General features: G+C 41.5%; 1 protein-coding gene across 6 annotated transcripts in view; it reads left to right on the plus strand.

Moving 5' to 3' along the window:
* Positions 1 to 23,558, plus strand: part of slc12a5a (solute carrier family 12 member 5a) — a 173,987-nt gene that overhangs the window by 99,384 nt on the left and 51,045 nt on the right. For all 6 annotated transcript variants that reach the window (XR_010324927.1, XM_064305287.1, XM_064305282.1 and 3 more), the window contains 2 exons: positions 19,464 to 19,558; positions 21,300 to 21,431. Coding sequence is in view for 5 of the 6 variants with exons in the window: in XM_064305287.1 (XP_064161357.1) it covers positions 19,464 to 19,558; positions 21,300 to 21,431 (227 nt within the window). In the remaining variant the exon portion in view is untranslated. The remainder of the gene's footprint in view (positions 1 to 19,463; positions 19,559 to 21,299; positions 21,432 to 23,558) is intronic.

Here is a 23,558-nt window from a genome sequence, read left to right on the forward strand (position 1 = left end):
TATATCCTTAATTAACAGTTAACCTTAAAGTAAATGCAAAGTTGACTTACATTTACTGTTTATTGATGTTGTACTTTCACGTAGCTAACAAGCTTGCTTAGCAAGGCAGATGATTTATGGTGTGGGACATAAAATTTGCATTCTAAAGAAAGAGGAAAATGTTTGATAAGGAACGGGTTGTGTTTGCTATAATTAATGTCGGATTCATTGTCAATTCCGTCAAAATAAGCCCAAATAAATAACCTCCAGAGATCTAATTCCACTTTTCGTAGCACAAAGCAAAGCTTGTCAAATAATTTACTTTAGTGAGTCTTTATAGTGGGGAATTAAACTGCATGATTCATCCAAATATTTATACTGTAGTACAGGGTGAACTTGTTGCCGTTCTTCACTGCCTGTGTTTATCCTGCAAAATGCATTCCTCTTTTAAAGCTGAAACAGTGCGTCATTCAAGTCACTCAAATGAGTGTAAGCAAGTATTTGCAAGCAAAGATGACGGATAGAAATAATGACATTCAACAGGTTAAAAAGGGGTGCTCAATGAACCAGGATTGTTCTATGAGAAATAACAACTTTGATAAATTCTATTTTTTGTGCACATAGTATCTAGCTTTCACGGAACTGCCTTGCCCACCAACCAGCTTTGTACTTCTTGCAGTCTAATAAAAACTTTGCCTGGAGAGTATGTATTGATTTCTTCTTTTAACTAATTTCAAGCTCCAATTTGGGGTGCATTTAAAATGGTAACTGTGAAATGCTGCTGTTGATTTTTTGCCGGCAACTGCCCTGGGAGCCATTTAATTCAATACTGCATTGTTGTGAAAATAAACTAAATTGATTGGCTGCCATTGTTTGGCTCACTAACAAACCCAGTGAGTCATCCACAGAGAGTATTATCAAAGCTGAGGGAAGGGTAAAATGCCAACTTCTCTGTGGTGGCTTGGCTGTTGTTTGGGCCTAAAGGTAGCTCTGAAAGTGGGGCATGGCTCTGAAATACAATCTGCTGCTGTGAGTTACCGCCATGATATTCTCAGTGAAAGTCAGCCTGCTATCCAGGACTTCATCGAGATTTTGTGTGTAGTCCGAAAGGGAGAAGGGGGAGGAGACAGATCCCCCAAGACCAGCGCTGCAAGACCAGTCGTTGTTGTAGTGCAGTGTAGTGCAGCGGTAAAGACCATTATGGAAGTAATAATAGGCCTGTATGGCCATATGTCTCAATATGTTATCTGTTTGGAGAAACTGTATAGCCGGCTAAAGGTATATATGTAGATAGGGAGCTAGTTTGAATATGATCTGTGTCTGTTCAGGTAGAGTAGCCTATCTATTTATAACTGATAAATATATTTTGTCTTTGTTGTCATGGAAGAGCCATTTAAAGAAGTTTTGTTGAATACAGTTGCGGAAGCTATAGAATTCATACAGTAGCATATAATAGCACACAAGAAAATACTACTCCAGAGAATGAGAATATGTATTTGTGCAAACAAACATGTAACTGAAATCATACAGTACATTGTGATGTATAGTAGATCGGACTAACTTGCCAGTAAAATGTTTAACACGGAAAATTGTATCGTTGTCTCTCATTGCTAACTGACTAGATTTCACATTAAAGTACCTACACCGAACCAGTTGAGCAACATGGCGACTCTTCAGCGGTTCAACAGATTGTCTTGGGCCTTATTCCATCTGCTAAACCAATATTTGTTTTCCAATATTTTTTCTTAAAAGGCCCCCGTGGAGAGCTGTGAGAACCCAGCTGCTTGATAGCGGAGCTGTGCGCTCTGGGGGAAGCAGCTCCGGCACCTTGTCCTGAACTCTGAAAGACAGCTTGTCCTCTGAGTGGGAAGCCCAAGGTGCGCTTAGAATAATCCAATCAATAAATGTGAGGTGTGAAGTCATTGTGGGAGCTATTAAGAATGTAATGAGCAGATGTGGATGTGGTGACCTTGGGGCCCCATCAAATCTCACTCCCCAACTCCTGGCATGTATTTTCTGTTCTGTTCTGTTGCAGCTTATACAACACTAAGCAAGCTAGTCACTGCCTGAGTATATTAGGTTGGAGTGTGGAGGTATTCTTTTAGGCTTTTAAAAACATTTTTAGTATTTGTAAAAACCCACAATAATCAGTATTTTAATTGGCTGTAGTGCAGGGATACTCATGTATTGCCATTGAGTAGACGTAAAGGTTTTAGTACACATAGAACATCAGATAGGTATCATATGTACGTTGTAAGATTTTTGCTGTGTACCGTTGGTTGCCATTTTTCACATGGGTCACAAAGTGACTGGGATATCTGACCAATCAGTGACAATCAATCAATCATCTTAAGGTAACAAAGAAAACCAGCGGTACTATTGGCCAGAAGCGCCAGATTTGAGTACGTAGGCAGTAGTATGAACTAGTGTTGCCTTAAGGAATGCCTTTACTAGAAAAGTAGCAGAATAACCAGCTTTGAGAAATGACACAATACCATCATTTGTGAGTACCGATACTTTTGGAATAGTATTGCCTGATGCTGCGTTTTGTATGAGATGAGTGGGTGCGTGACCGAGACAGTGCGTGTGCGTGCTCTGCGTTTAGTCCCTCTTCATACACAGCGGGCGTTCTGTGTGCGCGGTGTTTACAGAACAGAACACACACACACACACACACCGCAGGATTCCAGAAGGCAGACTATAGACAGACAGAGAAGGACGGCTGCCAGTGATCGTGCCACCGGCTTGGTGATGAAGCAGATGCCGGTACCATAGTGGAAATATGGCATTATTTTATATGCTTATAGAGCCAACAATGATGGCAAGCCCACCCATACCTCAAAGCCCATATGCAAATGATGCTTTAAACCAGTACAAAGGGAGGAAACACTTCAAACTTGGCACAGCTTCTCGCCGATAAGAGTTCAAAGACCGACAGGTTAGCAAATAGGATAGCTAATTAGATGGGCTATAGGGTTTGATAGAATAGCAGGACCCTGATATAATTAAGGAAGTGGGCAGTCTGGTTTTTGATCTGGCTGTCCTCCATTCAGCACACTTCCCAGGTGCATAGGCAATTGGTCTGGCATTTGTGAAGGTAATGTAAAAAAAAGACGGGTTATGCTGTATGAAAAAACAGCCTAATGAAAAAATCCAGGCGAAAATCAAATCAGAAAAATAACAATGCAAAGATCCGGGTGAAAATTTGGTTTTAGTTCCAAACATTGATAATGCTCTTATGATAAAGCTTACTGCTTTTCATCGCATAATCAGCAGCTTGTTTGTGCTTTCTCCCCATTTTTTATTGTTATCAGTTCTTTGATTGTAGTTACCATAGTGAACACATTGATAAGTTCAAGCACGCACTTTAAAGCATATTTAATTAGTGATGCATGGGCGGCATGGTCCATCTATTATTACAAGACCACAAGATCAAGATGCAGTACACAGTAGATTGCACTATAATACAAAGCAGCGCATACTCTGATTAGGACTGAATGTCACATGGTTTTCGCGGTTTCGCGAGCTGAGGTATGACAGCCAGAGGGGGGACCTGTATGAGTGCCTGCTCTCCCTGGCATGTGCAGTAGAGTGGGAGAGGCAGTTCACTCACAGAATGCATAAATAAGTAGTGGAACTCTAACAAGGTCTATTTTGAGTCTAATGCCACACAATAACCATAATCCCAATCCTCTGATGGAGGACCTCAGCTTGTCATTCCGTTGAGTGGTGTCTGTGAGGGAAATAGCGAGGGGACTTCTGAATAGCCTTTATTAACCAAATCCCCATTCCCCCCCCAAGGGGAGGAAATAGTGGGGCTTGGTGCACTGTGGGCCATACTAATGTAGCCAGAGAAGGGCAGCATGATGGACCAATAGACCGATTGACACAAAGCCCAAATTACCATGTCCCGCTGAGCCCGTTCACTTACTGGACAATTTCAATTTGTGACTGTGTCATCTTTATTTTTTTATTTTGGGTGTCTTATCTTTATTTATTTTTATTTCTGGTGACTTGTTCCATTTATGTATTTATATATTTATTTGCAAGTGGGCCCTCTGGGTAAGCCCAAGACACTGATAGCTCTTGGGGCCTCAGCACCTGCAACAAACCCCTTCTGATAAAGCCCTCTGTTTCCTTATCAGTAACGGCCAGGAAGCTAAACCGTTTTTGTCCAATAATTGACAATTCATCTGTGCTCAAAATTTCAATTTCGCTAAGACTGGTGCCTTCAGAAAACGCTAATTTCATTGGCGGTTTTTAGTCACTCTCTGCTTTCAGTGTTCTCCTTGTCATTCCTGTGTCACCTGTGCTCTGCCTGTTGCGTATGCTCATGGATATAAGGTGAAGTGTAATAGCATGGCAATTGAAAGTTGCAATGTCACTGTGGGCCATGACCTTGAGAGGCTTACCCAAAAAGGCCAAATTATAGGTTTTCATAAAAGTTCTAACACGTGTTTTCTGCTTTTAAGCTGTGAAGAGCCAATATTGCAAAAATAAGATGAATATAGAAATTCTCTGTCTGTTGAAATTGCATCTTTACCACTGGTGTGGGAATCATGTGCTCATTGAAAGAGACTTGTCTACAAAAGCAGAGACATATTTGGGTATGCAATATGTTTTTGATACTCAGCCTATACTCACGCATAACAGACTGTAGCATATGCGAGTGGAAAAGTGCTTCATTTCATCAACCTTCTGCAGCGGGTAGATTGATTAACCAATAGGCATGCATTTTGAAAGTTAATTAGAAACTTTAGTTTGCTTTTCTTTAAAGACTTTTGATCAAAATGCTCAAAATGCTGAATGATGTAGAAGCAATCATGCACTTACAAAAATGTTCAAATTATTATCAATATTTTATGCCTAAAAGTGCATACCTATTCTGTAAAATTACAGTTAATTGATGCTCATCACTGTATACTGAATATGGATTGACGACCTGCACTTTTGAACACATATGAATGCCTTTTAGGACATTGAAATATTCAAATACATTTTTTAAAGACACGGCAGCTGAAACATCAGTTAGCAAAGTGAGAATGTCATAATCGTTGCTGTATTTCTCTGAATGCATCTTAATAATGACAAAAATCAAATGAAAGCATAGGGATGGATGTTCTGCAATGGTTCTGAGCTGATTGCTTACTTCCAGTCAAACAGGGACATACACTACATGACCATGGTTTGGGCTAGGCCCCTCAGTTCCAGTGAAGGCAAATTTTAATGCTACAGCATACAATCACATTCTAGACAATTCTGTGCTTCCCCAACAGTTTGGGGAAGGTCCTTTCCTGTTTTAGCATGACAGTGCCCCTGGGCACAAAGTGAGGTCCAAATAGAAATGCTTTGTCGAGAACAGTGTGGAAGAACTTGACTGGCCTGCACAGTGCCCTCACCTCAACTCCATCCAACACCTTTGGGACCAATGGGAAAGTCAACTGCGAGCCAGGCCTTGTCGCCCAATCAGTGCCCGTCCTCACTAAGGCTCCTCTGGTTGAACAGAAGCAAATCCCTGCAGCGATGTTGCAACATCTAGTATAAAGCCTTCCCAGAAGAACGGGGGCTGTTACAATATAGCAGCAAAGGATGGACCAACTCCATATTAATGCCCATAATTTTGAGATGAGATTGGCTGTCAGGTGTTCACATACTTTTGGCCATGTAGTGTATGAGAGATATGAGCACTTACACACCATCAGCATTCAAACGGCTGTCTGTGTGTGCTCAGAATGCTAACACAGGGCTAAATGAGATCAGTACAATGAATGAGAAGCATTCAAATGCTGGCACTGAACAAGAGAGATGGATTTCCAAATGAAATGAAATCTGCCGTAAACTAATTCAGAGTAGAATGTCCTGTAGTTTACAAAAGAATAGAGTACAATCCCTGGAAGAAGAAAAAATAGGAAATTGACATAACCTTTTCTAATATACTATGGACAGTTTTACACTGTTGTGTGATTTTAAAATGTCAGACATTGTGCTTGAATAAGGCTGACCCATTTATTGTTCTGAACCCAAAACATTTTTGTGCTTGTTGTGGAGGATTGTAACCTGATCTAACAGCATCCCACTGGCCTACCTATTAGAAGAACATGCACAAAGTCACCAGTGAATGATGGATGCCAGTTTGATTCCATCACACAGGGATACAAACTTGTGTTTTAGTTGTTATCCCTGAAGGCACTCAAACAGCACTACCATATGACTAATATTATACAACAGAATTGTGTCATTCATAAAAACACAATTTCTTGGCATAAATACATGGAGTGTGAATGAAAGAAAGTGAATATTGAGGAAATGTTCACATACACACGCGCACGCACCCGTGCACACACACACATACACACACACACACACACACAGCACGTTCTGCGCAATGCACACGGCTCTTATAAGGAATGAGAATAGGTTATTTGATCGGTAATTTTAAAATGCAGCTGCACCACATCCACTGATAATATATTCAGTATAATCCAGCCCTGTTTCCAGGTGCACCACGCAGTTTGTGCAGTGCACTCCTTGACTCCGGTCCAGGAAATACCAACACTCACAAGCCACGCCCCGCCATTGACTGTGCCCATGCCCTGTGGAAGCTACCTTATTGTTTATTTTTATGTTTGGAGAGGCGCACGTCTGAGCGCAGTTCAGTTTTTATTTTCTCCTGACAACTTAATAGCAAAGCAGATGACAGAGGAGGTCTATCATTTTTTTGATGGACAAAACAAAATGTAAAAGTAGTTACTGTTTTAAGATGTCAAGTGTCAACGAACACACTGCTGAACTGTAGAGTCAGGGACGCAGTTGCAGTGATTGTCTGAGTGTCCTACCATCCTCTTCATCAATTGCCCAACACTTTCAGTATCAGTCAGTTTGAGCTGAACACAGACACAGGGCGGGCTGAACAAACATTGGAACAAAAACCACAACTGACGGAAGTTCAATATGTTCGATCCTCACACAAACCTGAGAGTCCCTTCTGGACTCAAGATTGCGAAAACTGAGGTTGACTGACAAGATCGGTTGGGTTGAATGAAGAGAATGTTTCCTCATTTGGACTTTTGCTCTGATGCAAAAGGCCAGAGGGTGGCGTTAATTCGTTCAGTTACTTTGATTACCTAGCTCTTTGTCTGGCTGTCTGTAGAGGGCAAGGATAAGGTCTGTGCAGGTGAATCCTAGCTTGAATCTGCATCTTAAATCTAAAACGAGCAGCCCAGTAATAACTGGTCTTTCTCATGGAGAAACCTGGGCTATGGGATTGTGTTGACTTTGTGTTGCTGATACTATCAGCTGCTAACCCTGTTTCCTCAGGACAGTTTTTGTTTAGTTTTTTCAGGTTACAAGGCTTTTGGCTGGGCCCCGTGTCCCTTTCGGATAAAGAGCCTGATTGGATCAGAGTTAGATTACAACAGAGAGATTCCCGGAAAGAAAAGGAGACCTTTACCAATAACTCGGGTGATCTCGTCATAAGAAATTTCCGGTTATTATCTTTATTCCTGACCAGGGCCATGCAGAGAACTTTTGAGGGGCAGATTCTCAATGAATGGTGTGTGTGCCCTGCGATAGATTGGCGGCCTGTCCAGGGTGTGTTCCTGCCTCTCGCTGGGATAGGCTCCAGCTCCCCCCGCAACCCTGCCCAGGATAAGTGGGTATAGATAATGGATAGATGGATGGACTTCCTGTAGCCAGCAGGACTGGGGACTGCACAAACAACACCCAGTGATATTTGATTAATTCACAACCTGAGTAAACATTTTCACATTGTTTTGGAACTAACTTGCAAGGTGTATTGTTTTGGCACCTCACATTTACCAAAAATAATCAAACTTTCAATAAAGATGCTGTAGCTGGCTAGGAAACTGGGACCTAGCATGCTTTCAGCTGGAAAAGGCAGTTACTGAAATTACTTGGAAGCTATTTCTTTCTTTATTATATTCTGCTTGTCCTTTTTGACACTGCATCCATTTTTTTCTGAATGGGATACCATCTGACGCTTTATGTAACAGTGATACTTACTTTATTTTATTTATTTTACTTTTAAGCATGTATATGTTTCATCAGTGGATCTCAAGGCTCAACAGCGTCTTTTCTCCTCCAGAAAAGAACATTTGAGAACTATTTTAGATTGCAGCCTGCTGCAATTTTGTTGTATTTATGTTTTTTTTGGAGGAAACGTGACACCCACAGCACAGGATTCTTCTAGCAAGATCAAAAGAAAGATGCTGCTTTGAGCTGCAGCAGCATGCTCTGTGCTTCACTGGCAAAATGATGTAATCGATAGCAATACCTCCACTGATTAAACACATTAAACACAAAAAAAATCAGTGTAGCTATCCCATATGGCTTACTCTGCTTTAATTATACTGCCTTTCAGCTGCTCCTGCCCTTTTCCTTTAACTAAGCAGCTTGTGTCTTGTTCCTTTGACCCAACTGCTCATAACCTGCTGTTATGTACTGTATAAAAAGGGACTATTTTGATGTGATCCACTGCGTTGAGTTGAGCATGCATACATGGGTCTAATGTGGTGTGCTTTCATACACTGATGTTCCCTTGTTCATTAAGTAAAAGGTACAGCCCTTGCACACCTTTGTCTGGATTTCTACGCATCCATTTAGGAATTGAAAGCATAAATTCAGACAGAAATGTTATTTTTAAAATCCACATTTTTATATTGTTGTTCCTTGGACACTGAAGATTAAATTTCATGCAAGACAAAAACATTTCTAAGCCGTGGAAATTTTTTGTGAAATTCTACAGGTGAGAAAAGTTGGACGACCAGTCATAACCATACCTGTCAAATGATGTCACACAATGAAGAACACCTAACACTAGTTCAGTCTGAAGAATACTGGCAAAATGGGTGAACGAATGATGAGACACACAGCTATGGTGCTGCAGACTCCCACACCTCATCCATGATTTGATTAATATAGTGATTAATATGAGGTGGTGAACTTCCTAAAGTTCCCGTTGCCTTGCCAAAATAGGATGTATATATGTATAATATATCCAATATTTCCTCTTTTTTTATTGAAACTATAATCAAGAGGTCATTGTCGCCGCTAAATAAGCTTGGTGAATCGAAGTAGAAGACGAAAATTAGCATCAGACCTGGTAAGCAAGGTTCCAGTGCGTTAAAATCCAGCTGTTATTTATTTTTATTTTTTTGGATTTTCTTATCGCATTTTCACATTGCACTGGTTGATTTGTAAGCCTGTTGCATTTATTGTTTATTAAGGTTGAATGTTAAGGTTTGAATGACAAATGCAGCAATTGGTGACGATAGTGAAAATTACTTGGGAGTACTTCATTTCACTAGAGGGGAATAGAAGCTGACTTCCTTTGGAGAAAATAAAGAAGAGTGGTGTTTCAACGGGGGTAGCACTGAAAGGTGCTCATCACCACGGAGAGTCAGAAGTAGCTAGCTAATGACATAGGGGGGAAAAATTTTTGAAAACAAAAATGGCTGGATGCATAGGGAAAATAGATAGGTTTGATTACTCTGTAGAGGATTGGACTGCATTTGTTGAGAGACTGGAACAGTATTGCCTAGCTAATGAAATGAAGGATAACAAGAACGTGGAAGAGGTCTAAAGCCTAATGGGGGTGAAAGTGTACAATTTACTGTGCAGTCTTGTGGCACCTACAAAGCCAGCAGAACGTTTGATTAAATTGTGCAAGTGCTACGGAGAAATTTGAATCCAAACCCACAGGTAATTGCCTAATGTTTCTGCTTTCATAAACGCAATCATCAAAAGAACGAGAGCGTATCAGATTACATTGCTTAGGAGGCAGGCAGAGGACTGCAAGTTCGGGCTGAATCTATTGGATTTGCTAAGGCATTGGGCTTGTGTGCGGGTTAATAAATGAAAATATATACGTGGAAATGGCTATTGACTGTGAGAGAGCTACCTTTAACTCGGGCCATTGAGATTGCTGTTTGGTTGATTTACAGTGGAGAATGGCAGCAGAATGTGCAGTTCATATGCTGGAGGGGAGGCATGAAAAGTCTCCCCGTTGCTTTCCCTACATAAAGAAGTCCCACAACCCATCTGAGTATTAGTACCAAGTTTAAACAAGTGTCACAAGCCTGGACACGTAGAGAAAGTGTGCAAGGCTCAATCGTTTAATCAGTGTAAGAAGAGACCAGCAAATGTAAATAAAGTTCATGAGTTGGACATCATCTCATTTTACTGAGGTCTTAGCTTGCCTTGATGTCTTTTCACTAAAAGAGGTTGACAGAAAAAATGCTTTCTGTAATGCCTGAGGCAGAAGGGATACCATTTAAGATGGATCTGGAGACACCGGGTCTTCCTGTGTCAGTTATTTCTCACAATAATTACAATGAACATTTCTCACATTTAAAGCTGCAGCCTGCCTCAGTAAAATATTAAAGATTCACATGGGTGAAAAGATTTCTCCTTTGGGAACAATTATACATGCAGTAAAGTATAATGAACAAGCACATCTGTTGCCCCTACATATAAGAACACATCTGAACATCAACACTACCAAGGGCTTGTTTCATTCCAGTTCACTTACTTTTTGGTGTTACTTCATCACCAGCGATAAGGAAGAAAGCAATTGTCCAGGTTCTAGAGGACATCCCTGGCACACAGTGCTACCTTGATGAAATCTGTGTCACAGGAGCTGATAATCATCAACACCTTGCAAACCTAGAAAGGATTCTCACCAAGTTGACTGACTTTGGGCTAAGCAAACGGAAAGATATATGATATACTTTTTTTTAATTGAATCCCGTGGGGTAAATTTTCCTCTGCATTTGACCCATCCTAGTTACTTAGGAGCAGTGGGCAGCCACAGTGCAGCGCCCGGGGACCAACTCCAGTTCTGAGGCCAGTGCCTTAGTCAAGGGCAACTGCAGGAGCGCACCTAACATGCATGTCTTTGAGAAACAAGTGAGAGGAGTACTGTTGCCACAGGATCAACAAACATGGACTCCACAAATGTAAAGACAAAACTGAGATGGTCCTGAAAGTGACCAGGCCACAGAATGCATGTGTATTTTTCCTTGTCCTGGTGAACTATTATCCCAAATTTCTCATTAACATTACGTATCCCACTCCACCCCCTCAACCGTTTACTTCTGCGTGCAAACAAATGACGATAGCCCAAGGATTGAGACTGTCAGACGTAGAAATTTCAGGGGTCAGAAAGTAGAAGTCCTGTCATGTGTTTCTTCCACCCATTACCTCAGCCAGCTGATTTCACTAATTAGTTCTATCCATTGGCTGAAGAATTGTGCTAATCAGTATATCCAGCTAATTGGAACAAAATCCTGTGGAGAACTTTTTCTTTCTTAACCTGTATTTTCCACCTCTGGCAACTATGACATTTAACTCCAGCACAGTCCTTCATCACACCAGACAATGTGCTCACTCACTACAACCCTGACTTGCTGCTCAGTCTCCCGTGTGATGCCTTGCCATATGGTATCAGAGCAGTGTAGTCCCTCAAGATGGCTGATGGTAGGGAGCGGCTCATTGCATTGACATCCAGATCCTAAATTACAGCTGAATGTAACTATGCTTAAATTGACAGAGAGGTAAATCATTTGTTCTGGGGGATTGACCTATTGAATGAAATGTTCAATACATTTTACTGTTACCTTACTGATCTTACATAATGATCAGCAGCCTCTTTGTTCACTTTCAAAAGTGTCCGAGCCATAAAAGCAGCCCAATTGCAGCGATGGGTTTTCACACACTCAAATACAAAGGCACTGAATAACACGGTGATGCTGATGGACTAACATGGCTGCTGAAATGACATGAAAATGGATTCAAATGACAGGATGGACATGTTTCATTTTTCTCAGATGGAGCCATTGCCATCACAAGCACTGAAATCTGACAAGAAACAGGTTGTGACCTCATTTTGTCTATGGTCTTTGACCTGATGGTCAAGTGCTGGCTGACTAAAGGTTGGCTCGCTGCTTCCTGCATACTCATCTCGAGGCGATCGGCTGTCCGTGAGCCAGGGTTGTGTTGTGGGACGTGAGGGATGTCTTTCCCCCTAAGCCACCTTCCAAGGTGCTGGACGTGCTAAACAAAGGATGGTAATGATGAAGATTCTCAGCTGCAGGCTATGTCTGATTGCCTGGCGTGGACACACTTCTTACACATGAGTGTGGCCCACCACTCTATAGCAATAAGTGCATATAGATGATGTATTTGGTTACCTATTTGATTACCCTTCCTTGGTAAAATGCATTTAGTCATGGTTGACACTCACTCAAGTGGCCGGAGGTCTTCTGTATAAAAACTGCAACCTCCACAAAGACCATTGACCATCTCCATAACCCAGCTGCTCAAGCTCAGTACATTTAACCCAGCAGCATGTACCCTGTTCCTTTAACCCAACTACTCGTTACCTGTTCATTTAACCCAACTGCTCCTACCTTGTTGCTTTAACCCAGCAGCATGTTCCCGGTTCCTTTAACCCAACTGCTCCTACCCTGTTCCTTTAATCCAGCAGCTTGTGTCGTCTTCCTTTAATGGAGATCCCCCTCATCCTCATTCCTTTACCTAAGATGGCTGTCCCTTTGAGGGCTCAGACTGTGCCTCTGCACACTGCTTCAGCAAAGGCACCTTTGCCAGGTCTGTGCGGCTGCCCGCAGGTATGTCTCCTGCCATCCATCTCCCCCAGACCTGAGGCTAACGATGACAGTCGGCAGAAGCAGGCCCAGCATCCTCTTCCTCTTCCTCTGGTGATAAACACTTTTTTTGCTCTTAGCACCAGTGCATTCAGCCCAGCAGAAATATGCTCCTTTCCCCTTTATGATCCTTTATGCGTAAGAGTAAGATGGCTCTCAGTTATGAACCTTTTATTCATGGAGCTATATGGCAGATACTGCGGCCATTCTCTGCTGATTTTGTGAAAGAATGCAGTTGCCTACTTGCACACACTTGCGGCCATAGTTTCTAAGGAATTTCAGGGCATTTATGGATGTGGACGAGACAATTAGCATTTTTTTCATATTTGCTAAGGTGCCACACCAGAGGTTTGTGCTGATAAAATGAGAGAAATGTGGCATTCCCAAAAAATTTGTATGTTTGGGTTAAAGCATATGCATTTTAGGATGTTCTGATGTTAGAATGCAAAAATATGGGAGGAGAGAATGGAAATGTATGCATATTACCTGTGTGGGAGATAAGATCCCTTGAGTTCCAGGTTCTTTCTGAGGAGTCGTGAATTCCAACTTGTGAAACCGAGAGGAAGCCGTTCCAAAGTTCAACAGAATCTATTATGGATCCACAATAAACAATCTGAGCGGAATCCTAGACATGGATCCCCCCTCTGTGCAACAGTGCTGTGCAACCCGTCCCCCCGAATTTCACTCTTTTATACATTCAAGGATAAGGGCGTGTTCTTTTGCCGTTCTGACCGAAAGTGCATGCGCAGATGGCTAGTTACTTTTGACCTACTTTAAGAGTCAGCTATAGTGCGTCATAAGGCCATTGTTTTAGAGACAGCAGCTGATAATCGCGCCGTGTTCACATAACAATCTGTCACATGCACAACAATCTTGGGGTGCGCTGACTCCCTCCACGTTCCACAACACTTGCTTTGCGTAACAAGGAATCTCTTATAAAAACCGGTGATTGGATCAATAACTAAATATATTTAAATAGAATTAGATGTTTAAATCAATACACATTCCTTAGCACATACTATATTTGGATTTTCGATGCCTGCAAGAGGTGTTGTGATGTGTCTTCAGGTGTCAGTATTTTATTTCGCCTCTTGAATAGCTGTTTTTGTCAGGTCTTATCTAACTGGCGAAAGAACATTACCCACCAGTGACGTATGGCCTTGAGTGAGGAGAGATTCTCAGGCCAGGCCTGACACTTGATCAGAATAAAACGCCTGGCCTAAAAAATGCTATATAAAAGAATATATTAGATCAATATATTCCCTCAACACCTGCTACAGGTGATTTATCATGGCTGATGGCCATTGCGGCAAAGGTAATTGCATCTGTTTTTTTAATGTCTGCAAAGAAATAAAACAAAAAAAAAACGGGTGTTAACTTCTTTCCAGCATAAGATTAATATGGCCATTCATAAGAGGCAACCTCTTCGGTGTGTTAGAGTAGGGGAGAGTCCACATAAATAACAGTTTTGGATTTTGCTCATTTATTCATAAAATATTTAGCCTAGCACTGTGGAATTTTACTTCAGACAGCTTTGACATGTCTGCAGTCTGGTCATTAACAATTTCAATTACATTCATAACTTAATCAAGTCGTACACAATAGCAAACCAAGGTCGGTATGACTATATCAGAGGTGCGGAATAATTGTAGCAGTAAATAAAAACGCCCTATGATGTGCGCACGCAGGTTTGTTCTGCACATACTAATATTAATACATATTTGTCCATAATGCTCAATGCTTGAGGACTGAGACTGTCTCTGGTGACAGGTGTGAGGCTCCACATGGCTGCACATTAAGCATACTATCCAGGAAGTCTTTGCAGAAACTGTAAAGCTGGCAAGCACTCTTACCCTGCCAGGTCCTGGGGTTTGGCCTGGAGTCAACGGACGTCCTTAACTTTGGATTCACAATTAATGTCTGTGTGGTTTTTCTTCACAAACACAGCCCGGTGTGCTCAGCGACCAAAGTTGCTAAACTGTTTGCCAAGTAGGAAGCTGACACTTACAGTAAATCTATTTGTTAGCTCGCTACGCTACCCAGAGCTTTGACACGTGTGTGTGTGTGTGTGTGTATTATGTGAGATGGATAGAAAACATCTAATACCTGCGGATGCTTTCAAAACCTGTTACTGGTTTTCAGTGAAAAAAAGGCTAGTGCTTTGATTTAAGTCTTGTTTTCACATTGTTTCTTTTATCAATTTGATAAGAAGATTTATTTTCCCTGCCATTGCCAGTGGTTTTCACGTTTTAGAGCTGGGGTCCCCTGTCTTATCCTAATCAAGATGCTTAACAAAGACTGGTTGATCAGGTGTGTGCATCCACACTGGCCCTTTCTTGGTCTGAACTCGCAGGTTCAGTGTTTGAACATGCTTGATTGCACTCTACAATGGCAGGTGCAGTGGTTGTACTACCTACATTATTACACTCCACAGTGGCAGGTTCAGTGGTTGTACTACCTACATTATTACACTCCACAGTGGCAGGTTCAGTGGTGGTACTACCTGTGTAATTACGCTTTACAGTAGCAGGTTCAGTGGCTGTACTACCTGTGTAATTACACTTTACAGTTGCAGGTTCAGTGGTTATACTACCTACATTATTACACTCTACAGTGGCAGGTTCAGTGGTTGTACTACCTGTGTAATTACACTTTATAGTTACAGGTTCAGTGGTTGTACTACCTATATTATCACACTGTACAGTAGCAGGTTCAGTGGTTGTACTACCAGTGTAATTACATTTTACAGTTACAGGTTCAGTGGTTGTACTTCCTGTGTAATTACACTTTACAGCTACAGGTTCAGTGGTTGTACTTCCTTCATTATTACACTGTACAGAAGCATTAGCTTTTGATGAGGATTTCCTGTTGTTTTTCTTAAATAAATCTGCAACTAGATTTCCAAAAGAGAAGGGTCCTCAGGAGGGCCCAGGTGATGTTAAATGGATTATAAATTAGAGTTGACACACACATGCCTTTCAGTGCCCATGACTGCACAAGGGCATTGGAATCGTGTTTCCATCACGCAGCCAGAGCCTTTGCTGCAGGTTAGCCTGCCAAGATGGAGGACGGCCGGCCAGGGCCCAACAGAGCCCATTCAATCATCCCAGACTGGAGGACAGCAGCAGACACACAAAGACACAACCTCTGAGCCTGACCGACATTAAAATTCATAGCCGGCTGCAGTCAGCACGCGTCCGAGGGCCCCCGAACACAACCTGTGCCACTGCTCGCGTTCCTGCTCCAGTGTCACAGAAAACTGTTCTTCCCATGTTCCTGTTCCAGCGTCACAGAAAACTGTCCTTCCCATGTTCCTGTTCCAGCATCACAGAAAACTATCCTTCCCATGTTCCTGTTCCAGCATCACAGAAAACTGTCCTTCCCATGTTCCTGTTCCAGCGTCACAGAAAACTGTCCTTCCCATGTTCCTGTTCCAGCATCACAGAAAACTGTCCTTCCCATGTTCCTGTTCCAGCATCACAGAAAACTGTCCTTCCCATGTTCCTGTTCCAGCGTCACAGAAAACTGTCCTTCCCATGTTCCTGTTCCAGCGTCACAGAAAACTGTCCTTCCCATGTTCCTGTTCCAGCGTCACAGAAAACTGTCCTTCCCATGTTCCTGTTCCAGCATCACAGAAAATTGTCCTTCCCATGTTCCTGTTCCAGCGTCACACAAAACTGTCCTTCCCATGTTCCCGTTCCAGCATCACAGAAAACTGTCCTTCCCACAAAGGGATATATTTGAAATGAGAGAACACAATCCAGCATTATAATGAGTCCTATGAACAAAATTACAAAAACTTTTTGTGTTATTTTTCGAAGGAACGGAGATTATATGTATATTACTTAGGTTACGTAAATGCATATTACTCTATGGATGCAAGCTATGGTCAGTGAACAGAAATATAATGTGAAAATATAGTTCATATGATGTTAGATTTATTATTTATTATTATTTATTATCTACCTAACAAAGACGTGTGTGTACGTGTGTTTGTAGCATGTGTGCGCAGTGTGTATGTAGTTTGTGTGTGAGTGTGCAAGTGTGTTCTCTGTATGCTGTGTGTGCAGTGTGTGTATGCAGTGTGTTTGTAGCTTGTGTGAGTGTTTGCGTGTGTTTCTGTGTTTGTGCATGAAGTGTGGTAGCAGTTGAGAGAGTTCTGTTGTATAAGCAGAAGGTTTTGACAAGGTTCCAGAGCTCAGCTGTCATCTTGCTGTGCTTCCCCCGGATCAGTTCATAGTTTTGCTTTCCAGTTTTAGATTTAGCTTAGCGATATTTTTAAATAGCTGTGTGGTTCAGCCTGACCTGATTACCTCCACAGGAAGTGAGGACACGGCTGTCAGTGTGCCACTGAGCAGCAGGGGGCGGGCGTCTGCAAAGCCACTACTTCTGTGCCAGATACGGGACTCCACTTCCCTGAGAAATATCAGTCATCTCGTGTTTATAAATATCTTTTCAGGGAATGTAGCTAGGCTGTTGATGCCATTGTATTTTTTATTTTGCCCATAGGTATGAGTGTGTGAGTGAATGGTATGTGTGCCCTGCGATAGTTTGGCGGCCTGTCCAGGGTGTATTCCTGCCTCTCGCTCAACGCACGCTGGGATAGGCTCCAGCACCCTCTGCGACCCTGCCAAAGATAAGTGGGAATAGATAATGAATGAATGAACAAATGAACGAACGAACGAACAGATATTTGTATGTCATTTGACTTTGGTGAAGCACAGTTTGAGAAGGAAAAAAATGAAACTCTCTTCAAATTCAGTTTAGTACTCACGTAAGTGTACTGCAGGTAATTTCAATGAATAATTGCTGTGTATTCAAAGAGGCACTGTACTTGTTTGTGAGTTCTGAAACAGCAATGCTTTCTCCATTGTTGGTATGGAATGACTCCCCTCAGCAAACACAATGCTCCACTATGCCTTGTTTTTGCCACTCATTGTTCCCCACCTACTGGCCCACTTCTGTGTTTAAAAGTTGTCAATAGTAAAAATAATAAATAATAATAAATCAATGAAAGGAGAAAGGGTGCATGCTACAATTTTTTGAGCATTTTTGCCTTCTTCAGGCTGCATTAAACATAAAGTTAACCCTGAAACACAGGTCAGGCTATTATTGTAGCACATGGATACAATGTAAACAGCTAGAGATGAGCTTTTACACCATTAAATTAAATTACTAACATCACCGAAAGATCTGTTTACCTCACTAGCATGGTACACACATACACACACACATACTTCTCTAAACAAAAAAATGCAGCTGTTTTAGTAAATATAAATTGTATTTTCTCATAGCATCCAAACATGCTTATGCCTCTGCCTTGTCTGGAAGATACTAACAGAACATCCTTTGTTGATCTTTCTGCTTTTGTGTTTGGAAATAGTATCTCAAAAAACTTTTTTTTCTTCGTCTGAATACACTATGTAGAGCATAGACCTTGTGACAGCGACATGTTCTGCCAAAACTACTGCCATTTGGGGTGTTTGTTTTTAAAATTAATTTAGCCAGAATTAAGTGTCTTAAGTAAGAATATACATGACTGAGTTTGTGTATTAAAAATATTGAAATTGTGTATATGGTGTTTCTACATAATTTACCATTGTTTTGTCAGTGTTCTAATTTAGATTATTTTGATAAAGCATGTTGAGCATCTGATTGTTTTCAAATATTCTTCTATGCTGAACTAGCTCTGTTTTATCATGAGCAGGCCAGTCCTATGGAGACCTCTACCACAAAATTTGGGAAAGTCAGTATACCGTATGTACACAGTGTTAAGCATGTAGACCCCGCTGCCCTCTTCCTCTGCACCCTCATCACTTTTTTAACGCAGGTGGGCCCACGCAGGCCTACCCGACAAACCGCCACCGCCGAATGCGATTATTGATCATATTTCTGTAATGGCTGCCCCACTGATAGAGTTATTGGTGCGGGGCTGGGAGAGTGGCCCTGATGGGTCGACGGTTGGTGGAGGAAGTTGAGGATGCGCTGCCAAACCCAGGGCACGATAATAGAGAGCGGCGTTGATGTCCGGTTTAAAGATTCACATCTTTATCGTTCACACTGGAGGCACGTGTTTGATGTTGAGATCCCTCAACGATCGCTTCAATTACTTTAAGGTTGTACGCGTAGTTGGTGTATTAAAATGTAGGTTGCTTCGCTTAGAAAATAAATAACAATAATAAGAGTAACCTGATTTCCACACACATTTCTGACTCATAACACTGATCAGTGTAACAGAATAATAACAGAGGGCAGCATACGGATTATCCAGGCGGGCAGCGTTGAGTAATCACTGTGGAGTCTATTTCAGTCACCGCTCAAGAGGGCTGTCAGCTTGTTAGCTACTGCCCCTTGCGTGTACATTCACCATATTAGGATGGTTGCTGTAACTACCTCGGTCTCTCTGAATAAAAACAAGCAATAAAACGACAACAAAACAAAAAACAACCACGTAAAAAGCGTAATTGCTCAGCTGGGTCTCAGGATTCACGTACTGACTTGAATATTGTATGATTAGAACTAATGTTGATTGCACATTAAAGTACTATTAAAGTGTGATGTACTTGCTCTCTGGGGAAGGGTGACGGGTTCCTTTGGTGTGACTCTACTCTGATGCAGCGGTGTGTGTGTGTCCTGTGTTACAGCTGTGTCAGACTCTGTGCTGTGTGTGACTGTGCTGTGATACAGCTGTGTGAGACTGTGCTGTGTTACAGCTGTGTGAGGCTCTGTGCTGTGTCACAGCTGTGTGTGAGACCCTGTGCTGTGATACAGCTGTGTGTGACTCTGCTGTTTCCACTACAGGTGATGGCAACCCCAAGGAGAGCAGCCCTTTCATTAACAGTAGTGATCTGGAGAAGAGTCAACAGTACGATGGGAAGAACATGGCCCTGTTTGAGGTATCAATCGGACACATGTACGCACAGACATACATATAAATACACACACAATCACTAACACTCACTTACAAATGTACACACAGGCATACATACATACATGCATACACTCTCACAAACACTAACATTCACAGATACACACACACACACACACAGGTATACATAGATGCATACACAAACATTAACATTCACAGACAAATACGTACATGCGTACATAAAAAACACATACGCATGGTCTCACATCCAGACTGTACCAGTGCTGACAGTTGGCTCTAGAGTTTCACACAGCTGTGTTCACAGCATCTCTTTGTGCAAACCCCACTGGTGTCTTCTGCTGCCTCGTGTCTGTGCAAGCCAGGCTTGTGAGCTGCGGTGTCATAACTCACCGCAGCTGATGCCACATCGGGGGAGAGCTCATGGTTGCCTGCATTCTCCTGAATCGGCAATGGAGGTTGCAATAAGCACTGCAGCACTTAGTGGGGTAAAGGCATTTTAAAATATGCCTATACACATATATATTCCCATATACAAACTTATACACGTGAACACACACACACACACTTACAGTACATATGCACACATACATACTATACATATATAACAGACACATACTTTATGTACACACATGCTGGAACACACACACACACACACACACACACACACACACACACACACACTCCAGCAAATGAAAGAATAAAGGAAGTGACTTGGATTAATGGAAGCAATTATAGTTGGACGTGCAGGTAGGGAGGCAGAAGGAAAAGTTTTTGCATAACACTGCATCTTCCTGGCCGCGCGGACCAGTGCGGAACCGACCGTTACGAGAAAAACACTTCAAATACAAAAAAAGCTTAGCGCGATTAATGTCGTTTCGCCGTGGGACCGCTGCTTCTGTTTACCAGCAGAGAGATCCCGCCACGGCCCATAAGCTCTCCGCTAAATAAACTCATTCGCCTCACGTCGAGCTCTCCTGCTCCCAGCCTCCTCCTGACTGGTCGAACCCGCGCGCGCGGAGTTTACCGATGTAATTTCACGACACATTAAGCCCTTAATGCTGTCCTCTGATAAAGCGACGCAGTGGACAGCCTTTTAAAAGCCCCGCGTATGTCTCCCAGAAATATGAAAAAAGGACCACCAAAGCTACAGATGAGCTACAGATGATCTCTGCAAAAAATATCAGATCTTTCATTTGCTAACAGGAGTTTCTTCAGTAGCCAAGTGCTGATAGGTTAAATATTAATGTGCGGATTAATATACTATATATTTATATAATATAATTTCACTATTTGGCTGGCTATCATTTGGGATGATTCAGGATTTGGCATTACCTCATGTAATGACTTCTACACTGGTAGATGACTCATCACTCACTGTCAAGTTAAATGCCTTGTATATTTGTATATTGTATAGTTTTCCAACATTTACATTTTCCATCATTTTTAGTTTGACAGATTTTGTCCCAATAAATTCAACAGACATTGTGGCAAGCAATACTAAGTGCCATTAACCAGGGTTAGAAATGCTTGTTAAAGAGATAAGTATGTTAGAACGCAGGCCCTTAGTAAATTCCCATTCATATTGTAGGAGAAACAGATTAGGAGCCAAAACCAGGGAAAGAAAGAAATTAAAAAAGAACAAAAAGAACTTTGTAGTTAGTTACTGTAATTATCTCACGATTGCTATGAATAAGGAGTGGTGAACAGAAATCTGGAGCACTCAAAGCTGTTTTCTGGAATGTTTGCAGGAGGAGATGGACACCAGCCCTATGGTGTCATCGTTGCTCAGCAGCCTGGCCAACTACTCCAACCTCCCACAAGGGAGCAAGGAGCACGAGGAGGCCGAGAACAACGAGGAGGCTCGCAAGAAGCCCGTCAAGGTAACCCAGCATAAACGGAAAAAAACACATTTCCTGATGTCATAAAAATCTATGTGAATACTTTAAAATAAAGGCGACTCGCATGGTTCCATTTCTGCCTCTTTTTCCCCCTTCTTGTTTTCCTTTTTAATTATGCCCCCCACACCCCCCATCCACCTTCCTACACAGAAACCTCTGATCTCCTTGTAATGCCTCTGCCCCCAGATTCTCGCTGATGTTCTAATTAGCAATAAAAAAAATCTGAAGAAAAAATGTGATACAGAGACCTCCCTAATACCAGAGATGATACGGGCCCATGCGCAATCTTACATGAACATCCACTCCACAATGAAATAAAAATAAAGAATTTTTTTTTTAAAACGGGCAAAATATGGGATTTGTTTTTTCAACAAGAGCTTGCTGTTGGAGATAATCTTCTTCATCTGTCCCTGGCTTCTTGCTTAATTAGCTGCCTATGCAAAGCAGCTGCTCTCCAATCAGCCCCGTCTTTCAGACGCAATCTCCGCATCAGAACGAGCGACGCTTAATTAGGAACGGCTCACGCTTCATCGTTCAAGCCGAACGGCTTCTTTCCTCCTCGGTTTTACTCGATTTGAACTACCGATTGCTCATAGAAATTCTTTAAAAAATGCACGATGAAGCAACATGTTGTCACATTGCTGGATTAATTTGTAACCAAAGTCATGAAATAAGAGTAAGAAGAAACACCACGTGTAATATATTTTAGAGATATTTTGTCATTTTGTTGTTTTCATATGAACTTCTGTCAAAGTTATTTTCCTATTTGATCATAATACTGCAAAGATACTCAATAATTAGTTAACTAATTACTAATATTTACTATTAGTAATATATATATATATAGTGATATAATATATATCACTATGATTCTACTTCTCATTATACTTGTTCCTCGTTGACTATTATTCTTATAATTATAATTGATGTAAGTTTTGGTGCTTTAATGCATAGAAACTGACATTGAAGTATTATTCCACATGAATATATTCATAAAATTTTTAAAAATGAAGTAAAAGAAACACAGACAGCCTACTACATTTCCAGTAGCCCACCTGTTCTGTAAGAAATAAACAAATAGTTCACTTTTTGGAATTAATTTATAATATGCTTTAGTGTGTGTTTTTGAGTGGCCCAGGGAGTCGGTAAATCATATTTGAATTACAATTTCTGATAACCAGCTGATTTTACCATGGTATACATCATGTTTTTGAATTTAACATATAATCTATATATATATATTTTGAATAAATATTATTTTTATAACATTATAACAAAGGTTTAAGATTAAGTTTTTTTAAATACTCCATAATCAAAGCAAGGCCCCAGGAGTGTTGTGATTGGCTCGGTAGCATTTCAGAGTGCAGATACTCCCGTACTTCATCCCGTGGAGCTGGAGGTTCATCTTTTGGATGTGTCCTTTCCAGCTCGTTGAGCACCCCGCTCAGGCACTGCAGAGCTCCAGATTAACTCCAGATGTCATTGACCGGCACCCTCCCTGCCCTGTCTTCCCGGTCGCTATCCGGGCCTATTTAATAATTCATGGAACCTGAGCAGGAACACACGAACGCTGTCAGGTTGTGTGTGTGCGACAGTGCATGAAGATGGCATTACAAGCTCCCCTTGTAGTTTCATTCTATTATCAGTCAAGGTTCTGCTTCCCAGCATCCCCCCCCCCCCACTCTCTCTGTCAGCCTATTTGCTTCCATGACCTGCTGGGGAGAATAAATAAATAAAAGCAGGTGCCATTGGCTGCCCCCATTCTCTTAACATGTATAAATTAGGCGTCACCGTCGATTCAAGGTTAAAAAGCCGTGTTGCCAATATTGATCATGGAGGTGCTGAGTCATTATAATTCTGTCTCCTAAGAAAATAATTATAGAATTATCATGAATTGGAGGAAGAATTGACGGAACTCGAAACAACCCATACCGACTAAATAAATTTATGAAATAGACATTAAACATGGACGATATGTTCAGATGTTACTAAAAACATTCTGCGTTCGGTTGTTATTTTGAGCGCCTGTTTTTTCCTCAGTAGTGCTCATTTCTGTGTCTATTAGCAATAGTACGACAGCCTCTCTATTGCCCAAAAGGTATAATGCCC

Source organism: Anguilla rostrata, chromosome 13, assembly GCF_018555375.3.
Source record: "Anguilla rostrata isolate EN2019 chromosome 13, ASM1855537v3, whole genome shotgun sequence".
Lineage (NCBI taxonomy): Eukaryota > Metazoa > Chordata > Actinopteri > Anguilliformes > Anguillidae > Anguilla > Anguilla rostrata.